This window comes from Oncorhynchus clarkii, chromosome 2 (genome assembly GCF_045791955.1).
Source record: "Oncorhynchus clarkii lewisi isolate Uvic-CL-2024 chromosome 2, UVic_Ocla_1.0, whole genome shotgun sequence".
NCBI classification, from domain to species: Eukaryota; Metazoa; Chordata; class Actinopteri; order Salmoniformes; family Salmonidae; genus Oncorhynchus; species Oncorhynchus clarkii.
The window spans coordinates 80,749,379-80,771,736 of NC_092148.1; the positions used below are offsets into that span (position 1 = coordinate 80,749,379).

The 22,358-nt window shown below is 41.4% G+C and overlaps 2 protein-coding genes across 4 annotated transcripts in view; both read right to left on the reverse strand.

Annotated features, from left to right (window-relative positions):
- Nucleotides 1-15,699, reverse strand: part of LOC139374586 (KIAA1549-like a) — a 56,262-nt gene extending 40,563 nt beyond the window's left edge. For both annotated transcript variants that reach the window (XM_071115609.1, XM_071115603.1), the window contains exons 1-7: nucleotides 15,222-15,699; nucleotides 6,203-6,550; nucleotides 5,219-5,845; nucleotides 4,932-5,047; nucleotides 1,699-1,921; nucleotides 1,428-1,561; nucleotides 1,155-1,323 (exon numbers count right to left, since the gene is read on the reverse strand). In XM_071115609.1, coding sequence (XP_070971710.1) covers nucleotides 1,155-1,323; nucleotides 1,428-1,561; nucleotides 1,699-1,921; nucleotides 4,932-5,047; nucleotides 5,219-5,845; nucleotides 6,203-6,550; nucleotides 15,222-15,444 — 1,840 coding nt within the window. In that variant the 5' untranslated portion in view covers nucleotides 15,445-15,699. The remainder of the gene's footprint in view (nucleotides 1-1,154; nucleotides 1,324-1,427; nucleotides 1,562-1,698; nucleotides 1,922-4,931; nucleotides 5,048-5,218; nucleotides 5,846-6,202; nucleotides 6,551-15,221) is intronic.
- A 644-nt stretch (nucleotides 15,700-16,343) lies between these two features.
- The window catches only part of LOC139374763 (homeodomain-interacting protein kinase 3-like), a 48,771-nt gene continuing 42,756 nt past the window's right edge, over nucleotides 16,344-22,358 (reverse strand). For both annotated transcript variants that reach the window (XM_071115896.1, XM_071115905.1), the window contains exons 14-15: nucleotides 20,991-21,109; nucleotides 16,344-20,833 (exon numbers count right to left, since the gene is read on the reverse strand). In XM_071115896.1, coding sequence (XP_070971997.1) covers nucleotides 20,411-20,833; nucleotides 20,991-21,109 — 542 coding nt within the window. In that variant the 3' untranslated portion in view covers nucleotides 16,344-20,410. The remainder of the gene's footprint in view (nucleotides 20,834-20,990; nucleotides 21,110-22,358) is intronic.

Consider the following 22,358-nt stretch of genomic DNA (forward strand, 5'->3'; position numbering starts at 1 on the left):
CAATATATGAAATATTTCCGTATTTCACTGAAATAATAAACGTTTTGTTTTCGAAATTATAGTTTCCGGATTCGACCATATTAATGACCTAAGGCTCGTATTTCTGTGTGTTATAATTAAGTCTATGATTTGATAGAGCAGTCTGACTGAGCGATGGTAGGCAGCAGCAGGCTCGTAAGCATTCATTCAAACAGCACTTTCGTGCGTTTTGCCAGCAGCTCTTTGCAAGCACAGCGCTGTTTATGACTTCAAGCCTATCAGCGTAATGGCTGGTGTAACCGATGTGAAATGGCTAGCTAGTTAGCAAGGTGTGCGCTAATAGCGTTTCAAACGTCACTCGCTCTGAGACTCCCCAACACTTTGTTTTTGCATTATTTAAACCAAATTGAACATGTTTCATTATTTATTTGAGGCTAAATTTATTTTTATTGATGTATTATATTAAGTTAAAATAAGTGTTCATCCAGTATTGTTGTAATTGTCATTATTACAAATAAAAAATATTAAAAACTAGTCTGATTAATCGGTATCGGCTTTTTTTGGTCCTCCAATAATCGGTATCGGCGTTGAAAAATCATAATCGGTCGACCTCTAGTTTGGACTGTTGGAATTATAATTTAAATGTAAAAACATATATAAATATTTGGAATTTAATTGGAATTCAATATTTGTACATTTCCCAGTTAATGGAATTAATGCACTTGGTTTAAAAATGGATTAATTTTAAATAATTTCAATTTGTATTTCTATATTTCCAGTATAGCTAGATAGTCTGAACAGCGACATGGACAGCCAGAAAAGCCTGAGGCAATTCAATTAGATTGGAATTTGAGGAATTGTTGGAGATAATATTGAACATGGAATTGAAATCTTGGAATTTAACTAACATTAGAATTGAGACTAATTGAATTATCTCTGAATTAAAATACTGACCTGGAATTTGAGTTGAATTAAATGGAATTTACAGGTAGAGGGAATTGATTTATAATTGAATTTGTGGAATGAACCTCAACCCTGGCTATCGTTGAAGGACAATATCGCTGAAGGATATGACATCAATATTCATGTATCAGAAAATAAATAAATAAATAAGGAGAAAAAGCCAGGCAAAACATGCCACTCAAACCCTTCCCATGATGCAGTGGGGCACTTACGCTCAGCAATGACAAGGGGCGGGAAGAAGAGGAAGTAGCCCACCAGCTCTGCGGTCAGCTGATTCAGGAGACCGCTGGAGACGGTTCCATTCAGGATCGCGGCCTGGTTCTTGACCACATAGACCAGAGATACGGCAGGAGAGCCAATCGCTTGGGAGGTGCTCTGGATCTGAACAAACACAGACGAAACCAGACATGTTGAAGTAAATACAACGCTCTAAACAACTATGCTAATTGTGTGTGATTGAATATGATCCCAAGTCATAAATGTACCTCAACAGAAAGCCCGCTGTAAGATTCCATCACTTTGTCCTGAGCTTCCTCAAACGCATTCTCCAGCCGTTGTTCCATCATCTGAACAAAACTGCAGGAGTTGATGCTGTCCGCTGGACCTACGAACCTGAGAACTAAAAACAGCAGAGCACCAATCAATATACCAGCACAGCACATTCAGTTACAGTACACAACAGCACAGTACAACATTGTCTACAATCATGGTCACATCATCCAGCAGTGTCACTGTGTTGTTCCTGATGCGCCATACCTGTTTTGAGCTGCAGATGGACACTGAGGCTAGGGGCCCAGGGGGCCACAGGGAGCAGAACAGCCATCACCAGAGGACTGTGCTGCCGGATGTCTGCTAGCACTTTGTCAAAACCATAAGCCTTCACTGTCTCCACCACCACAGATGCGATGTAGACCATTTTCCCACTGGCTACATAGTACCCAAGGGTGACATTATGAGGGCTGCAGAGATCCCGTTCAATCTGAGAAGTGAAAACATGTTGTTAATATCTTGATCGCTATCGTTAACAGACAATACGATGGCAATGATCAAGGCTAGTGTCTCTGGTCCTTTGTAGTACCACCCACTCCTCATCAGTCTCTACCAGTATGTGTTAGCTAGCTATCCACAGACACACTAACTATACAGCTGGTGTTTGTGATGTCTCCCGCTGATCACCTCCAGGCTCACTAATAATACATGGGTTCTGATGGGGAGAGGAGAGGAGGCCTTGGATAGAGTAGCAGCCACTGAATCACACCCCAGACAGACTGACAGATAGACAGACAGCACAGGCAGGAAATCAATGGACTTAAACTTGAGTCAGCCATCAGTTAGACAGAGAGAAAGAGAGAGAGAGAGAGAGAGAGAGAGAGAGAGAGAGAGAGAGAGAGAGAGAGAGACCAAGACAGGGAGAGATGAGGACTGAGAGTCAGAGAGAAACAGAGAGAAACACGCAGAGAATAAAACACAAGGAGAAACAGAGAGAAACACACAGAGAATAAAACACAGGGAGAAACAGAGAGAAACACACAGAGCGAAACAGAGAATAAAACACAGGGAGAAACAGAGAGAGAGAATATGACAGAGACACACAGAATCAGACAAAGAGAATCAGACAGAGAGAATATGACAGACACACATAATCAGACAGAGAGAAACAGACAGAGAGAAACACACAGGGAGAAACAGAGAGAGAGAGAATATGACAGAGACACACAGAATCAGACAAAGAGAATCGGACAGAGAGAAACAGACAGAGAGAATATGACAGAGACACACAGAATCAGACAAAGAGAATCAGACAGAGAGAACATGACAGACACACAGAATCAGACAGAGAGAATCAGACAGAGAGAATATGACAGACACAGAATCAGACAGAGAGAAACAGACAGAGAGAATCAGACAGAGAGAATCAGACAGAGAGAAACAGACAGAGAGAAACAGACAGAGAGAATCAGAGAGAGAGAAACAGACAGAGAGAATCAGACAGAGAAACAGACAGAGAGAATCAGACAGAGAGAATCAGACAGAGAGAATCAGACAGAGAGAATCAGACAGAGAGAATCAGACAGAGAGAATCAGACAGAGAGAAACAGACAGAGAGAAACAGACAGAGAGAAACATACAGAGATAATCAGACAGAGAGAAACAGACAGAGAGAATCAGACAGAGAGAATCAGACAGAGTGAATCAGACAGAGAGAAACAGACAGAGAGAAACAGACAGAGAGAAACAGACAGAGAGAAACAGACAGAGAGAATCAGAGCTGAATAATGGACATTTCCGAAGAGGAAACGCTGGTAATAATGAGTTGTAGTCATTCAGCTGGTAGGGTCCATAAGAGTCTTTCTCTTCACATACTCTTAACAGCCTCTATAATGCAACGCCTATCCACAATTCAAGAGACCATTTATTATCTTATTGAAATCCTTTTATCATTAGTCACTTCAGTCTCTGCTATCACAGTGAGAGATTGGACTCCATGAATAATAGGGCGAAGAGGAGAGGAAGAATAAGTCAACACACTCACTATAGTTCCTTTAGAAGTGGCCATCTCAACATTCGTAACAGCTAGGCAACCTAGCAGTTAAGAGCGTTGGGCCAGTAACCAAAAGGTCGCTGTTTTCGAATCCCTGAGCCGACTAGGTGAAAAAAAGTATGTTGAAGTGCCCTTGAGCAAGGCAGTTCACCCTAATTGCTCCAGGGTCGCCTTTAATAATGTCTGGCCCCTGGCCGTGACTCCACACTCCAAGGGTGTCTCAGGAGGAGTGGGATATGCAATAATAATAATAATAATAATAATAATAATAACTAATACCAAATGCTTTTACAACAGCGCAAAGATGGATGATGCAATATTTGAACGGGACTATGGCACATACTATATTTGATGTACACTACCGTTCAAAAGTTTGGGGTCACTTAGAAATGTCCTTGTTTTTTAAAGAAAAACTATTTTTTTGTCCATCAAAATAACATCAAATTGATCAGAAATACAGTGCAGGCATTGTTAATGTTGTATTTGAGAAACAGACGCCTCACAATCCTCAACTGGCAGCTTCATTAAATAGTACCCGCAAAACACCAGTCTCAACAGCAACAATGAAGTCCGACTCCGGGATGCTGGTCTTCTAGGCAGAGTTGCAAAGAAAAAGCCATATATCAGACTGGCCAATAAAAATAAAAGATTAAGATGGGCAAAAGAGCACAGACACTGGACAGAGGAACTCTGCCTAGAAGGCCAGCATACGGAGTCGCCTCTTCAGTGTTGACATTCAGACTGGTGTTTTGAGGGTACTATTTGATGAAGCTACCAGTTGAGGACTTGTGAGGCGTCTGTTTCTCAAACTAGACACTCTAATGTACTTGTCCTCTTGCTCAGTTTTTCACTGGGGCCTCCCACTCCTCTTTCTATTCTGGTTAGAGACAGTTTGTTCTGTCCTGTGAAGGGAGTAGTGCACAGCGTTGTACGGGATCTTCAGTTTCTTGGAAATGTCTCACTTTGGAATAGCCTTCATTTCTCAGAACAAGAATAGACTGACGAGTTTCAGAAGAAAGTTATTTGTTTCTGGCCATTTTGAGTCTGTAATCGAATCCAGAAACGATGATGCTCCAGATACTCAACTAGTCTAAAAGTGTTTTCTAATGATCAATTAGTCTTGTGATAAACTTGGATTAGCTAACACAATGTGCCATTGGAACACAGGAGTGATGGTTGCTGATAATGGGCCTTTGTACGCCTACATAGATATTCCATAGAAAATCCACCATTTCCAGCTACAATAGTCATTTACAACATTAACAATGTCTACACTGTATTTCTGATCAATTTGATGTTAATTTAAAGGACAAAAAAATTCATTTTCTTTCAAAAACAAGGGCATTTCTAAATGACACCAAACTTTAGAACGGTCGTGTACATGTTGTTCTCCAGGTACAGTACAGCAGTAACAGCATCCGAACACAGAGTACAGTACAATACTGACCTGGACATAAACATTGGTGTCATTGAAGGCCCTCTGTAGAGCATGGGTGAGTCCTTTAGACAGATTCTGCCTCACAATGATATCAAGCCTGTTCCTCCTCAACTGCATAGACAACACTGTGGAGGAAAACACATACATGAGGTGTGTCAGTCTTCTGGATGTGAAGGATGGGACATCCTTTGGAAGGAACCAGAGGACTTTTATTATGGTTGTAAAGATACTGTAACAACTCAAAGAAACAACACAATGTATGTTAGTGAAAGGTTGTTCAAACTGAGAGCCCATACCTGTTTTGACCCAGGTCTTCTCAGTGATGTTACATGGTTGACGTTCCTCTTCAGCACTGATGGGAGGAGATTCAGTTGTGGTTGGTCCAGGGGTGGTTTCTGTGGTGGTGGTGGGGACAGTCAAAGTGGTGGTCGGTGCAGTGGTAGTTGTACTTGTAGTGGGAGCGTTCGTGGTAGTGGGAGCACTTGTGGTTGTCATCGCCGTGGTGGGTGGGTCAGTTGTGGTTGTCATCAATGTAGTTTCTTGGAAGGTGGTCACTTCCTGTGGGGTCGTAGTGGTCCGGGGTATGGTCGTAACCGCCTCTGTGGTCAAAGCTGTCGTGGTCTGGGGTGTCACAGTTGTGGTGGTCACGGTCAGGGGCGTGACGGTTGTGGTGGTCACAGTCGTTAGCTGTAGACTGTCATTGGTCACAGTGTCTGGTGTTGGGTTGGTGTGTGCCGCTGTGGTGGATGGTATAGTGGTGTTGTTGTCAGCCCTTGCAGGTTTAGTGGTGTTCCATGTGTGAGTAGAGAAAGGACTAGTCACATTGTCTGGGAGGGTGGAGTCGCCCTCCCCCAGGGTGGCCAGAGAGGACACTGGGACTGTTGGTAAATCTGGGTTTGCAGGCAAACTGCTGACCGCCTCCTCTGCAATGAGACAACAAACAGCGTTTGAATGATGTCACATCAGGTAATTCATATCAGGTGAATAATGTCCCCATTTTGATGATGTCTCATACTCTGAGGATGATGTCAGACCGGGAGAGGCAGCAGGCACCGGGGAGGTAGACGATGGAGGGGGTGGGGCATGATGATGTGGAACTGAGCTGGACCAAAATCAAATGAAATGGTGGATTTTGAGGGAATGAATGTGCAGAGCATGATGATGGATAAGGAAACAACATCTCTAGTCTGTAGACTTTAACCACAGTCAGGAGGCTGTAAGTATGATATTTTTATTATTCTATTAGATGGTGTGGATGACTGTTTGAACATGGGTCCTACCTGAGCTGGTGTTTGAGGTGCTGTTGGCTACAGGGGCTAACGACAAAGGATCTGTTGTTCCTGCTGTTTGATTGTCATTGTTGATGGCTGAGGAGGCATTAGCTAGTACTGATGGTTGCACTGGGGTCTGTGGCTCTTGGTCTGAGCTAGCTAGCAGGGTCAGTACAGAGGAGAACCCTGGCTGCTCTCTGGTGCTCTCTGCTGTCGCCCCTGATGGGTCTGTGGGCACGGCTAGAGCGCCCAGGAGCCAATCTTTCATTGGCGTTGCCCTGGCAGAGAGGTTAGAGGGCACAGCTGGGTCCTGAGGCAGAGCTGCATGTCCTGATGACCCGTTGTAGTGCCCTTCATCTGAAAAACAAAGAGAGAGATGGGACTTAACGAGGGAGGAACGCATTTATTCTCTATTTGACTCATCAATCCCAGAGGCCTGATGATGACGTCTTGACTGTCTCTCATGTTTCTCATCAACATCGGCTCAATCTATAACTACATCTTGAAAATATGAAATATTGTTATTCAAAACGAAGCCTGGCCGTGCCCTCCTGTCAACAACATGAGGGAGGGAGAAACAGACTTCACACCAAGGAGCAGAACATGTGAGGACACAAACACTTCTTAGTCATCCAGGAGTATCATTATGAAACTGTGACAGTGGGAACATTAAGTTCCCACTGTCGCAGGGTAGCCTAGTGGTTAGAGCGGCAGGTAGCCTAGTGGTTAGAGCGGCAGGGTAGCCTAGTGGTTAGAGCGGCAGGGTAGCCTAGTGGTTAGAGCGGCAGGGTAGCCTAGTGGTTAGAGCGGCAGGGTAGCCTAGTGGTTAGAGCGGCAGGGTAGCCTAGTGGTTAGAGCGGCAGGGTAGCCTAGTGGTTAGAGCGGCAGGGTAGCCTAGTGGTTAGAGCGTTGGACTAGTAACCGAAAGGTTGCAAGTTCAAATACCTGAGCTGATAAGGTACAAATCTGTCGTTCTGCCCCTGAACAAGGCAGTTAACCCACTGTTCCTAGGCTGTCATTGAAAATAAATAAAAAATCCTAACTGACTTGCCTAGTTAAATAAAGGTACAGTTTTTTTAAGTAGGTCACTTATGTTTTGTTCAGGATAAGCATAGGGAATAGATTTAGATGTTAAGTACATATCTGGGACACACGTAAGCAGCTGCTGTGATTTAAAAACATATCTCAACCTACGAGTGAAAGCTATAGCTTGGGATTCTGTGCTGATACAGTGGTGGTGTTTTCAAAGGCACCTTTCCTCAGTACAAGTGAACGATGAGGATTGGGCAGCTAGCAGGGTTTATTGTCTTCTGGAAGGCAGCCGGTGAAATACTGGCAAATCTCCAGAGCGCATTTGTACAGTACTTCCATTCTGAACTTCCCCCACATTCTCAACTTATTCATCGGAGGATTGTTTCATTTAAAAGGAAGGATTTCCAAATCAGGCGGGCTTTGTACAACTAGGCCTGTGCCTAAATTTCCCAGGATGCAATCCCTCTGTCTCCCATTAACTCTACCCACTGAACTGTTCATCTCAAACAATGGATCTACCAAGAACTAGCAGCAATTAATCCTATAAAAAGCTCTGATAAACCAATAATCAAAAGAACTCCATGAATATATATGACAATGAGCTTGCACATTCTTTATTGCCAACCCAACCAGTAGATATTCATTCTAAAATACCCTATAAGATCAGAAGTGTGAGTGTGACAGCATTTGGTGTCTTCAAGACAGGACAAACTGAAGACCTCTTCCGTATCTATCCTAACCCCCACAGAAAGCCACCTGCTCTGACAGGGTGCAACATATGGGGCCCTCCATCAGAAGCACTGAGAGTTCACTGAGAGGTATGAGCCATGGCAGTGGACAGCAATTGGGTTCATTTGACAACACGACTGCTCCAGCCATCCTGGGGTTCATGAAAAAGCTCTGCCCATTCAGAACACTGATCCGTTCGGGCAGGAAACGTGGTGCATCACCATCCTAGGCGCAGGTGGTGAGGAGGGGGCGCTGGGGAAATGTCCAAGTGAAATGAAACCCATTGAGACAATGTGGTGTGCTTTCCATGGAGTGACATCTTTCCAACAGGATGGACAGATACACACTTCCTGAAACTATTCATAGTGTCCATCTGTCTCGCTGGGTTAAATAGTGCATCTACAGTACAGAGTAAATAACACTTTTACAGTGTTTTTCAGGAAGACTACAGGGCCCAAAGGCAACAATTAAATATTCACCTTAAATGCTGATTAGAGCAATTTATTCCACTAGCAAAACATAGGAAAACATAGGAAACGTGAATATGAAAAATGACAAAATATGTACCATATTGTATTTAGCGAAGCAACACCAATTTAAGACACATTTATTTTTCAACTAGTCTAAGGAGTATGTTTGGAAATGTTTTATCACAGTAATGTCCTCTTACTTGAAGGCAGATAAGGAAATGTCATCATAAAGTATGGACAGAGGGCATACAGCAGTGGCAGTATGGCTGGCAGATTTGAGCTCTGAGTTATATGAAAGTTCAGCTAATATTTCACTGTTTTGTTTGTTAAACACAACAGAATAACAGAAATGGCTTCCATTTACCCTGACCGGTACTGACCAGACACCTGCTAAGTGAGGTCACACTGCATCTCAGCATGCATCTGTAGACCCAGCATAGCAACAACACTGCTTTCTAAGAGGTGTCATTCCATCTATAGAGTCAATGGAATTATATTTACAGTAATTAAATAGTACTGTAATTAGTAGTCATGAAATATTACTAATCAGTAGAATAGAAAATGTAAAAGCATTAAACCACATAGGCTACAGTGATTGAAAGACAGTGGCACTGTCTCCCAGGTACGACATTACCAGAAATGAAGAGCTGAAGACAGACTTATAGGAGCACGGTATTACGTTATCGCAGTAAACCCTTTCCATTTACTGCGCGCTAACTCATATAAATGCAAAACTAAAAGTCAAACCAGAGCCTGAGCTTTGCACAGCTTACGATTAAGGAGGGTATTAAACATTTTTAGAGGGTTGAAAGAAGCCAATGACGTGACAGTGCTGCATACAGGCTGGTAAAGACAGCTGTAAAATAGATTCAGAACAAACAAAGTACCATATTCTGTTTCCTGTGTTGTTGGAGCCCAGGCTCTGTGTGTGACCTATATTGCAGTGGTCACACTCCTGGGTCCTGGGAGAATATGATGGACAAACTCTGGCACTTCAGTTGTCACACACTTAAAGCCACAGTCTGCAATATTTCCTAAAGGTCATTTAATGATACAAACATTGGTAGTACCCAAAATATTTTTGAAGATTTTTTATAAAAGCATTAGTACAACTGAATTATCATAACACAAAGAATAATAATAATAAGCCTAGTTAAACCACAAACTAACAAGGTGTGGTGTTATTGCATACCATTGGAGGACTAAACAAGGTAACTAGCACACTGCAAGTGAAGGATGCTTTCACAATGTGATAAATAAAACTTGGTTGTGATGTCACTGATGCAGAAGGTTAGCAGCTCATCTGTGCAGGCATTACTGGATCCCATGTGACTAGATAAGACAGTCATGTGACCATTTCTCTGGCTCGGGGTAGGTCAGGCAGTCTAGCAAAAACAAAGCGAGAGTGTGACATTCTGAGCCACAACAATTTTAAAATTGGCCACATAAGGACATGCGCAGAGAGTGGAAAATTATGCAGTTGACAATCTGGGCATATTGTGGTGAGGCAGGCAGGCAGTGACCAAGAATCCTCTCTGTAAGGGGCACTGAGGAGGCTCTTTAGTCTTTCTGCTGCATGCCTTTGATTTGAAGAAGAAAGACAGTCATGTGATGTTGCTGGGAGAGCTCTAGTCTAGCACTGGAGCTCATGAAAAGCAACACAGAAAGGGGACACAGCAAATACCATTACATCACCCAGAATCCACTTTGGCAAACAAACAAACACTGATCCTGCCATGCTCACTTTCCACAACAAACCTGATGGCTTGTGTGACAGTGATAATGAATAACAACCATGGATGGAGCATGGATTTCAACAGGCCTTGTTTATTTTGTATTCTGTCAGGCTCAGTTTGGCTATGTAGCCTTCTCTTCTGGTAAGCGTCACAGCTACCAGGGACTGAAATATTGAGAGTTTTCTAAGCTCCTGCAGGGGAGAGCATGTGAGATTTTCACCTCAGTGCATCCTAAGAAACACCTTTTGATGCACTTGCAAGTCCCAGGGGTGCAGCAGGTAATCACAACCATATTAAAAGCAGACGAGCGTCTTGCTTTCCCAGCACCACCCTCCAAAAGAGCAGTGAGAAAATGTATTTGTCATATCTGGACCAGAAGTAAGACCTAAGCACTGGGAAAGTTTGTTTCACTCTGCATTAGTTGTTGTTGAATTGTTCTCTGTAGCCTACTGATCCAGAGACAGACAATATCATGTCCCATGTCAGCAAGTCAAACATACAAGACCAACACTAAAAGCTCAATGAATTAGTAGCAGCGTATGGCCTTTTGGCAAAACAAGATACTGACATGATTGACCTTAATTACAATTAGTGTAGGGCATATGCCTTAAAGATCATTCAAAAATATATACTTTGTCAACATTTTCATAAAGAAATGTACATAATTCAACAGAAAATGCAAGTGTACATTTGACTTGCATACAGTAGCCCTAAAACCAAAATTGTAATTATCAGAAAAAAAATTCAATCCATTTCTAATAGCTTCTTTCAAATGCAGATGGCGTGTGAGGAATTCACAGTTGTCACTATAATCAACTGTCAGAACTGGCACTAAGGTTAGAAATAATTTAGGACACAGTCAGTCACCTGACCTTGTGTAGCTACGTGTTAAACGCATGCACACACAGCACACTGGCGGGCATGTATACAAATTGTATTTTTTTGTATTCTACCCCCCCCCCATTCCGATCTTGTCTCATCACTGCAACTCCCCAACAAGCTCGGGAGGCGAAGGTCGCGTCATGCGTCCTCTGAAACATAGTGACGCCTCTAGCACTGCGAAACAATGCCTTAGACCTCTGCGCCACTCGGGAGGCCCTACAAATTTTATTTTTTATGATGAATTCATATCGACTCAAGCGGCCAAACAGTAAATCACGAAGCCCCTAGCTATATTCTATCCCAGGGAAGCGTGAGCACTTCGATTTATAGACTTTGAACATAAAAGTATGAATTGATTTTTTTATTTAATAAATGCCAAAACTGCTGCACAAACCAATGTGACTCCACAGGTCCAATAACGAACTACTGGCCATGCTTTTTGCCCTTTCTCGTCCCCTGCTGTGGCTCAAAGCTGTTTCATAAGCTACTGTAGTGGGAGATTTGCAGGTGCATATGGCGTGAGCACAGAAGCCATTTCATTATCGTCTCGGGAATCAGAAGCATTCATCTGATAGAGGTCACCCATGATCCCGTGACTCTCATAGGAAACACATTTGTTAAATGGCTCTCATGGTCAGTGTCACTGATTCCATGGAATATAGTATTCATTAGATGAGCTAAAAGGCCAGAACTCACTTGGCTCTCCTTTCCCATTACATAATAGACAGTCATACAGTGAGCAGCATCTTTGCAGCTCTCCGCAGGTTGAGGATACAAGTGGCTTCTAAACGGACACTAAAGCTGCAAACTAAAATGTAAATGGGGTTGTTCCAGACAGGTTTAGTTTGCGTTAGCGTCAAGGTATCCAGCACTATTGCAAAGCCCTCTAATTAAGTTGTGCCAAATAAATAACTACACACAGCTACTGTAAGGTAGTGCTGAAATGAATGAAAGCAGTTATTTCTCCCTCATAGCCTGGTTCCTCTCTAGGTTTCCTCCTAGGTTCTGGCTTATCTAGGGAGTTTTTCCTAGCCACTGCGCTTCTCTACACCTGCATTGCTTGCTGTTTGGGGTTTTAGGCCGGGTTTCTGTACAGCCCTTTGTGACATCAGCTGATGTAAGAAGGGCTTGATAAATACATTTGATTGATTGATTGATTTATTATTTTTGTCTGTTTCTGTTTCAGTATCTTTCAGTTTGATCTTCTGGTCTGCTCAGGTCTACAATGAGGCCAGACAGCCAGCCCTTCTCTTTGTGTTTTTCTCTTCAGTCAGTACTGAGGCCTCCCAGGACAACACAACACAGCAGGCAGCAACTATCAAGGCCGTCACACAGCAGTCACTGTGAGCGATGACGAAAGGGCGTTCTAATACATTGTGAGTTCAGAACTGCTCAAGGAGACGGAGACATAAATCCATGTGGATATTCGTAATTTAATCTTAAGAAGATTGATTACATTTTCATGAAAGACTTACTGTAAAATCCCTGTTACCTAATGTGTTGGTTTGGGGTCAACGTTATTCCCTGATGACAGAATTTAAAATTAAAAAACATAGCGTTTTGATGGACAATCTCCGGGGACATTAAGCTTGTCATACAGTTTTGAGAAACTTTTATGTGTCCCTATGATAGAATTACAGTGTTAAAAAGGGAACATAAACACACAGTTACTGGACTATGCAGCAGAGTAGTAGGCATCTACAGGGTTTCCCAAACTCTGTCCTGGGGCCTCACATGGGTGCACGTTTTGGCTTTTCAAGCTTGATTATTTGAATCAGCTGTGTAGCGCTAGGGCAAAAACCAAGGCCCCAGGACCAAGTTTGGAAAACACACACACACATAGTGTATAATATACTAACATGCATTACATATGCATACAGTATAATGTACTGTGCATATAAAATGAAGTATTCTGCATCAAGGTGTTAGCACATAATTTTCAAAAAAATAAACAAACTGTGTTTCAAACACTGTCCTGTTCAGATCAATAGATAACCTCCCCCAAAGATCAGGAATAAATAAGTACTAAATAAACAAGTACTATACCTAAATCGGGATTAGAAATCAAATTAGCCAACAAGCTCATCCTACCCACATGCTTTATAGAGGCTTTCCATGCATAATGCATTTAATGTAAAAGGGAAATATCTATTTAAGATCTAGCAATGCATAATTAACTTCCACAGCACAGGCAATCGCCCTAATGAAGCACAGAAGAGTGTATGGGGAAAGGTGCTGTACAGGCCATGTTTTGGCCACTCTCTTAAAAGAGTTCCCAAGCAACCCAACTGTTAATATTTGATTGCAGCATAATCCTAATTGTTGGCATCTTATTATGGGATTGTTTAAGGGGCTAACAAGCAGGACATAACAAAGGGGCCCACATTTTCCCACCATCCTTTGAGCAGCAAATTCTTTATAGAGGATACCAGGAGAAATCCAACTGGAGCAGCATGCATAAAATACAGAAAAACTGAAAGCCATTATCAGCAGAATGGGAATCCTGGTTAGCATAATTGATCAGTAATTGAAGACATTCATTATTATTGGGCATTCATTGCCTTGTGACCAGCAGCAGCCGTGGTCATAATTAGTGATAAATAAATACACTGGCTTTTCATCTGAATACAACCTACTTAACCAGTAGCATACTCTATGAGCACACCAGAATGCAGCAGCCTGTTCCAAGACCAGTTTGCTGCTCTTTTCTCCACACCAATGTTGATTTTGCATGTCGTGACCACAGCTTGGAAAGCCTGGTTAAAGACATTTGTATTTGTGTGTAATTGGTAGAAAAATATTGGACATAAACACTATTTTGTGCTCCATTTTTCTTGCTAATTAAAGGGTATAGGCCTAGGCGTGCATTTTACTCTACCTTAAACATGTCTGTTTGCTGTTGAGCAGTGTGAAATCCTTTCTGCCATAATTTACAAGGATAAGCATTTAATTTGCATGCACTATTCAAATCACACAGCATTTCAATCTTACACTATTGTCTAAAAGCAGACCAAATTGTAGTTTGTACTGGTTATTCATATGCTATAGGGCAGGCTATATAATTCCCTGTCAGAAAACAATTAATGTTATGCAGATCGGTTCCCATGGCAACACAGCATATTTGGCTCCATGTTGACTTAATGCAACAGCTCTGTGGGCTCATTAAAGACAAAACACCTCATCCTCACATCCACAAGTGGATCTGGCCCATGCCCACAGCCAAATGGCAAGGTATTCAAATATGGTTTCATGAATGGAGGAAAAGAGGGATATAATAGCAATCTGAGAGGACTTGAAAATATAAAGGCTAAAGCAGGCCTATGGCTGAATCACAATATGTTTTTCCTACTTGAATGTAGAAAAAAAATAGACATTGGAAAGCTAAAATTAGGTGAAAACTGCTACCCATGGTCAAATTATAGGCTTAAGCCTTTTAAACACCAGGTCCAAGGCAGAAAAGAAAAACACATATCTCAATAGTGGCATTTTGCTTCGTATGACAACATAATCCATTATTTAAAAATGATGACACGTTATGTTATTTCAAGAAGGTAAGTGACCTCCACAAATGTTGCCATCACTGTCGATCAAATAAGCAAGAAGCGTAATTATAATTGTCCGCGTTGCAGTCTTGACTGCTGAACACAGGCCACTCCAGGCACAAAGGCCACACCAGCGATTCTCTTCCTTCGAAAAACACAAGAGGCTGGGAGGCCACGTTACAAAATCAACAATTATATTGATTTAGCATGTCTAATTGTCTGAATGTGTTTGCTTAAAGCAAAAATAGGCGCAATCAGATTATTGTGCGTAATATTTTAGAATGTCCCCTCCACATATACTACATTGCAAATTGCGAAATTCAGTGGTCTCCTAAGAATCTTGATTGTTGTAATAAATCACAATTTCCTATTTTGACAAAAATAACCAGAAGATCTGCTACTTTCTCCACGGTCATTATCCGCGTATGTGCACCGATGGTCATAATATAGGAGGGACAGGGTACGAAGAGTTTCACCAGAAAAGTGCAACCAATTTGAGATATTTATATAATACAATCCCCATCCACCCGCAGGTCATATACAGCCTAACATCTCGATGAATACCAATTAGTTAGTCCTACCAAGCAAGATAAATACTACTCGAACAGGTTGTCAACAACCAAATAATAAGTCTTACCATCAGCAGCTAGGACAGACTGCATTAAAAGCAAAACCATTCCAACTGATAAAATATATTTAGTCCACATTCGATCCAGTCCCAATGTCTTTCCGTTTTTCTGGAAACATAAGGTGGCTCCCATTCCCACACCTATCCATTCAATCGAGCCAATCGCGGGAGCATTGTTTATTCCGCTGACAATTAAATCATCGAGGCTGTTACGCACATGTTTTGAAGCCATTTGTTTATCCTTGATACATCTAACAGTCTTAATATTGACAAATACATTTGATAAATCCTTCACTGCGGACGATGTTCTCCGAAAGCCTCTCCCCGAGGTTGACAGAAAGCGGCAGCATTGAACCTTGTGTGTGATGCGTCTGGAGGTAACAGTCCATGCACCACGTCGACCTGCTAGCGCGTAATAAGCTATTATTTACGAACAATCTAAGATGCACTCATAACCATAGAAGTACATTTAATGATTCGGACGGAAAACGGCTCCCGTTCAAAACGCAGAAGTGATCAATTATGCTACCTTGTTGGAATATTTACAAGTCGAACCCGTCATTTCATTAGAAAAAATATCACGTCGCGGCGTGACGCCAGAGTTGACTGCAATCTCCTCACGGTAACAGACGACCTCTGGTGGGTATAGACGGCAAACCTAAACCGACCCAAAATAGTTCCTATTTTAATTTATCGTAATTCGATTACCAATTTGATTTGCATAAATATCTGTACATGTATATTGAGCGTCAAAGGACAGCTTCACCAGCTGGGGCCAGGGTTAGCCAATGGCATCGCATACATTAGTGATGAGACATTGAGATCAGGGTTGAGAACAGCATTACATAAAACTACATGTAATTAAAAAAAAAACATTCTAGTTTCGAAATGGCAGCCTACATTAACGTCTGCTACCATTCGGAACACTCCAGGCATCAGCTGAGGAACGTTGTCAAGTAAATCAAATGTGATGTGTGTAGCCTACCCTATGCACATTTTCAGTAAGTTAAAATATCGGTACTGCACTTCTACTTTGTTTGCACTGGATGGTGCTAATGGCTTGGACCCCAGTATCATCAACAACTTAATGTATTGTACTACTCATAAAATACAAGTCACAAACAAGAAGGGTGAAGCAATATTTTTTTTATTCAAAGTGAATTTTTACAATAGTACACCATCAATTCTTAAATTTGACACTCCAACAGTCACTAGGAAAACCCGCTTTTTGTGACAAAGTAAATAAGGCTTGGTCACATTGAAATCACTGAGAACTAGAGAGAAATACGACCGCAAACTGTAAGAGACATTACATCCAAAATAATAAATTTTCCCAGTTCTCATATTATATTGCACAGTGCAGTTGCTACATGGCAAACTAGTGTAGCATAAAATCAAAAGCATATTAAAATAAAGCCACAGAAACTACACAATAAAACAGTTAACACTTCCAATTTAGCAATAAAGTCTATATGCTGTGTTTACTACGTGTATTACCCTATCACTTGAAGTGTAATACAACTTATACTAACAGGTGAAATAACTGCAAACAAGATCCAAAGCAATCAAACCAAGTGGAAAGGATTGAAGATTAATGCAGTGGCATATTGGACAATACAAATACCCTGAATTAATTATAATAGCATGACATAACATAATACATTAGTTGCAGTATAGACTTAAAAAGTGACAACTTTGGACCTAATCTGTGTGTATGTGGGTTGTTAAAGCAAATACCAACAAGTGATCAATCAAAACAGATGCTGCTATATGGATGTTAATCATATACAGAATATAAATATCTGTAGCCATCAAAAACATTGTCATGTCAGCAAAGCCCCCAAAAATTCAACTCCACAAATACATTCACAGTGTATGTAAAGCTTTGCATTTGTCATGTTCAATAAAAAAGAGACAAAACTGTGTTGAGTGTTATATGTATAAAATATTCCCTGACTAAGAATAATTATCTTTTTATGTTCTGTAGAAAAGCTATATAGATTCAGACCATATGGTTAGGGTTGAGCATTGGGATTGAGTGATCTGAAGATAACAGCCAGCACCCAGAAGAGCTCCTCAGAAAGGATAATGCATTGTGTTTGTCAGCTCTACTAAATTGTACACTTGAGTCCAAAAGCAGAGTGCTTTCTCACTTCGTAGCAAATGTGAGAAACATGAGGATTTGAACAGGCTGCAGAAGTCCTGATAAAAAATGAGGCTGCATAATCCTAACATCCTACCACTCTGGTGGGAAATACTCCGCTCTGTTGAGGAGCGTCCACATTTCACTCTACTGCCACACTTGACTCTGCAGGAGAGGGACTGGCTAGGGGCCATGGAGTTATCAACCAACAGTTCTCTTGACCAAAATTTGAAAAGGCACTAGTTGTAGACACTGTCAGAGTGAGAAAAATGCTATTTGTGTGTCTGGAGTTGGGGGCTAGTGAGTAAACATATTCAATCTTTCACAGTCCACAATGTATTGAAAGACTACAAAAGGGCTAGCAAGATTAGAAAATATAATCTGTCATCATTTGACAGTTGCCCTTGTTTGGATTAATGAGTTATGACAGAAAAATGTTTAATAATTCACACCCATCTGCCTCAAATTGATCCATTATGAATAGATAAGAATAATCTGTAGAAAATCTTTCACAATTCACTTCAGATCCAAAAAAAATAATTAGTCTTAATTAAAATAGATGGCTAGAAAAATCAATATTAGTCAAGCACTTCATTGACCACGGCAATTTCATGAAAACTGTGTGGGATTTTGCCACAACCCAAACCTGATGAGCTTATTGAAAGTTTAACAAGTGCTTACTGATGCGTTTCATAACAAATATTACACCCGTGAAGGCATCTCTACAACCCAATGTAAAGGTGGGGACCAAATAGAGGTGTTGCAGTAAATATATCTGCATGGTAATATAGAACTGTCATTCAATAATGTGAATCATCTTTAGGCTTTTCAGGATGTTAACAGATCAATAACTAAAATCGATAAGCAAAATTGTCAACACAACTACTGTATGCAATGAACCCAACCTATGATTAAAAATATAAAATACTGATGCTATATGCACACAAAAACAACAAAAAAAACACTTAATTCCATTACTTGTAATACAGTAGTTCCAATCACACTTCAAACATCAAAGCAAATATACAGAGGCACTAACAAGTCTTTATGCCAGTCACTATACTCAAATAAAACCCACTTCTAGTATATGGTAATTAGAACTATACAAAAGTAAGAATGCATAGTAAGAACTAAGATAATCCCCTAAATTCACAGCTATTTTGAAGTGGTAATCAGTACATAGCAGCTCATCTATGATGCATTCAAGATATATGATATAACTTGCCCAAAATGCTTAAAACAAACCTTTTTAAAATATATATTTTTCTCAATATATTCCATCTTCATGACTACAGTATACTTGAAGACAACGGGAAAAGAAAGAGTAGCTACCTTGCTTGGGGTGAATTACAGTCTTTGGTGCTGAAAAAGCATTTTCATTTGTAAGTAAGAAAAAACAAAAACCTAATTCACACACTAGCAATTAAAAACAATTCACACAAAATGATATTTCCTCCCTGACAGAATGTATAAAATAAGCAGTTGACACATTAACAAACCTCAACAAATGGAACAATAAAATAAAGTATAAGTCTAATGCGGAAATTGCACTTAACCAATACACCTTGTCAAGCACTACATAGTCCAGCAATGATACACTAGGTTAATAGACGGTATATCAAAACACTACAGTTTTCTGAAGATATATGAGATCATACAAAGAATCAACCAACTATTTGCATGTTTGTTTATAGTCAATGCCATGCCCAACATCAGTATTACGCTAAGAAAAAGGCTGTAAATACAATAACGCAGAAAACCAGCGGCTATATGTAGATTGTATTGCAGTTCCAATAAACAGTGTCAATACTGTTAGTAATTAAGTACTTAGTGACTAGAAATTGATGATCAAATGTTAAATAATTCACCTTTTGTTTGTACATTAGTTCATTCAGGAAAAGTCCAAAACCAAATCAACATTTGCCTAAAGCATAAAATAAGCTTAAAGCTGCTTCTTTTTGGGCTACCGGACAAAATTCACATATATAGAAATGTGTGTTCTAGATCTGTCCTTCTCATTGAAAGCAAGTCTAAGAATCAGTAGCTATGTGCGCTATTTCTATGCTTCCCATTCTTAAGTTTAGTTTTTGTACACCAGCTTCAAACAGCTAAAAATACAATATTTTTGGTTATGGAAAATATATTTCACAGCGGTTTAGATGGTACAATGACTCTCTACTCTATACTTGCTTGTTTTGTCACAAACTGAAATTTGCCGAACCATTAGAATTTTTGCAAACAGGAAATGGCAGAGTGATTTCTGCATAGTGAATCTTTACCCCCAAAATACAATGAGCCCAAATAAGAATTACTTATTTGATTATCTGATAGGCAAAAGCATATGAGTGAAAATAATCAGATATTCAAGTGCTGCAGTCCAGTACATGATACATCTATAAACGCCAGAAGTAACATTAACAACCTCAGATATTGAAGGCACTAGTAGGTGTGGGAACAGGTTACGATGTAGTAAGTCTCACAGTACACAGGAGTGACATCTAACTGTCAACAACTTTACTAAGTTATTTTTCCCATGCGAAGGCATGCAGCGTATGGAACAACCTTTTCAGACCACTGACGGTACACACTGAAAACACCTAGGTCATTAGGGAACACCTTTACGCCACAAAGAACCAACGGAGACATTTGTCCTAGCACTGGAGACTGGGATGGCTTAACGAGTGATGTGACTAGCACACATGCTAGGTAGAAGGCAATATAGAAAAAGGGGGAGAAACAGGGCTGAGATTATTAGGGAGAACAATGTGTACCGTGAGACTGTACTGTGAGACTTACGCTCCAAATGACACTGTAGCACAAAAGTGCAAAAACCCATTAAAAGTCAGAATTTCTTAATCGTTGATTCATTCTTTTTTCAATATTTTTTTCCCCCAGGTTTAAATCCTATCATCATCAACCAACATGATTTGTTGAAGCCTGGAGGGGGGGGGGGGTTCTTTCTCTGTCATAACTTGAGAGATGACGGATGAAGGCCTTGGTTAACGTTGTCACTTCTGGCTGCCCTTGCTGGCCTATGGCCCTGGGCGGCTGGTGCTCAGAGGTAAGGGTACTGGTTGAGTTTGGTGGGGCTGAGGGGGAAGCCTGTATAGGCTGGCGAGGCGATGTAGGAGTGTGGGGGAAAGAGGGGCCCAAACTGGCCCTGGTGGTGGATGGTGGGTGAGGGCAGCAGGCGGTGGTTGATGCCCATGGTCACCTGGTGGACAATGCTGCCAGGGTGGGAGATGCCGAAGGCGGGTTGTAGGACGGGCCGCTGGGCGCAGGGCGAGGCCAGGAGGTGGGCGACGGGCGCAGTGGGAGGATAGGAGAGCAGGGTGGTCTGGGGGTGAGGCCCCGAGTTGTGGGTGGGGGTGAAAGCGTGGCCGTGTACCGTGGGAGGGATGTAAGCGTGCGGCCGCCGATGCAGCCCATAATTTCCGTTCCATTCCTTGTGGCAGGAGCTGTATTGCTGGACCTGAGGCTGGCCAAGGAGAGGGAAAAACCTTTACACACCACTACAAACTAAGTCGCTCTAGATAAGAGCATTTGCTAAAATACTCAAATGTAAACAGTCAAATTACATGTAGAATTAGATTTGAATGACTTAACCAAAACCTGGAAGAGGGAGGGGGACTGACCTGGCCGAAGCCCAGGGGCTGCTGCTGGAATGTGGTCATCTTCTGTTGCTGCCGGGGCTTGTGGTGGTTCAGTCGTCCAGGGGCACAGCGCCTTTTGGACTGGCATGAGGATTCGAAGACTGCAAGAGAAACAAGAAAGTGCTCTCAGATTGAGATAAGATGTGTCTTTCAAAATGACAGGGTAACAAGACCAATAAGGACCCACAGGAAACAAGAGCATGCCTTGCTAAAACAAACAGACAGACAGAGAGCGAGAGCTAGAGACGCACTTTGGCTGATAGAAAGGCTCTTTGTACTAAGCTAACATATGGAATTGATTTCAGATAGTCATACCAAGGATCATTTAGCAACTAGATTTTGAATTTTAGGGCCCCTTTAGGTATATAAAAAAATATATATAAAACAATTATTTGATGAAACACTGAATTTGGCCTTAATGCTATTATGTACATGTTGGTGAGATTCTCACCTTTCCATAGAGGGGTCCTACCGTAGGAAAAACCATTCGGACACTACATACGTTTTTGTGAGAAGAAAGATTTTCGGGATGTCTCATGGTCTGACAAACACCACTGTAGCTCTGTCACCTTTCACTGCAGATGTGGAAGGCCGATATGGTGGATTGAGACGTAGCCCATTCAAAAATACCTGGTCAAGTTTAAGAGCGTTGGGTCAGTAACCAGAAGGTCGCTGGCTTGAATCCTGAGCTGGCAAGGTGGAAAAATCTGCAGTTCTGCCCTTGAGCAAAGCAGTGAACCCCCAACAACTGTTCCCCGGGCGCCGATGTTGTGGAAAGTCGATTAAAGCAGCACCCCCGCACCGCTCTGGTTCAGAGGGGTTGGGTTAAATGTCGAAGACATTTCAGTTGAAAGCATTCAGTTTTACAACCGACTAGGCGTCCCTTCATTTCAGGATTAATATGCCACTTACAAATGTTGGCACTAATATATGTCCCATTTCAGATCCAATCCCATTTAGTGGACAGTCCTTTGCTCTGTGTATAGCTAGGTTACCTTCAGTATAAATCACAAGTTACAGTACACATCCCATAGCCTGATTTGCAGTGCATATAAAAGCCTGTACACCTCAAAAGCAAACCTACATGATGCGCTGTAAATGAACATTCAAGAACATCTGACAGTGCAGATGGACAGTTGAGGTTAATCATGTCTGGATTGTAGCATTGCCACAGTGTTTTATGGTTGCGATAATGCTCACAACATGAATTAGCTGGTCTAACTCAAGAGTCTACCGAATTACCTTCTTTAGCATCCAAAACACACCAAGATGAACTGGGGAAGAAATAGATATCCATGAGAATCGGAGAAAAAGAGGAACAGCAGATCAAATCAGAAGTGTTCACTCAGC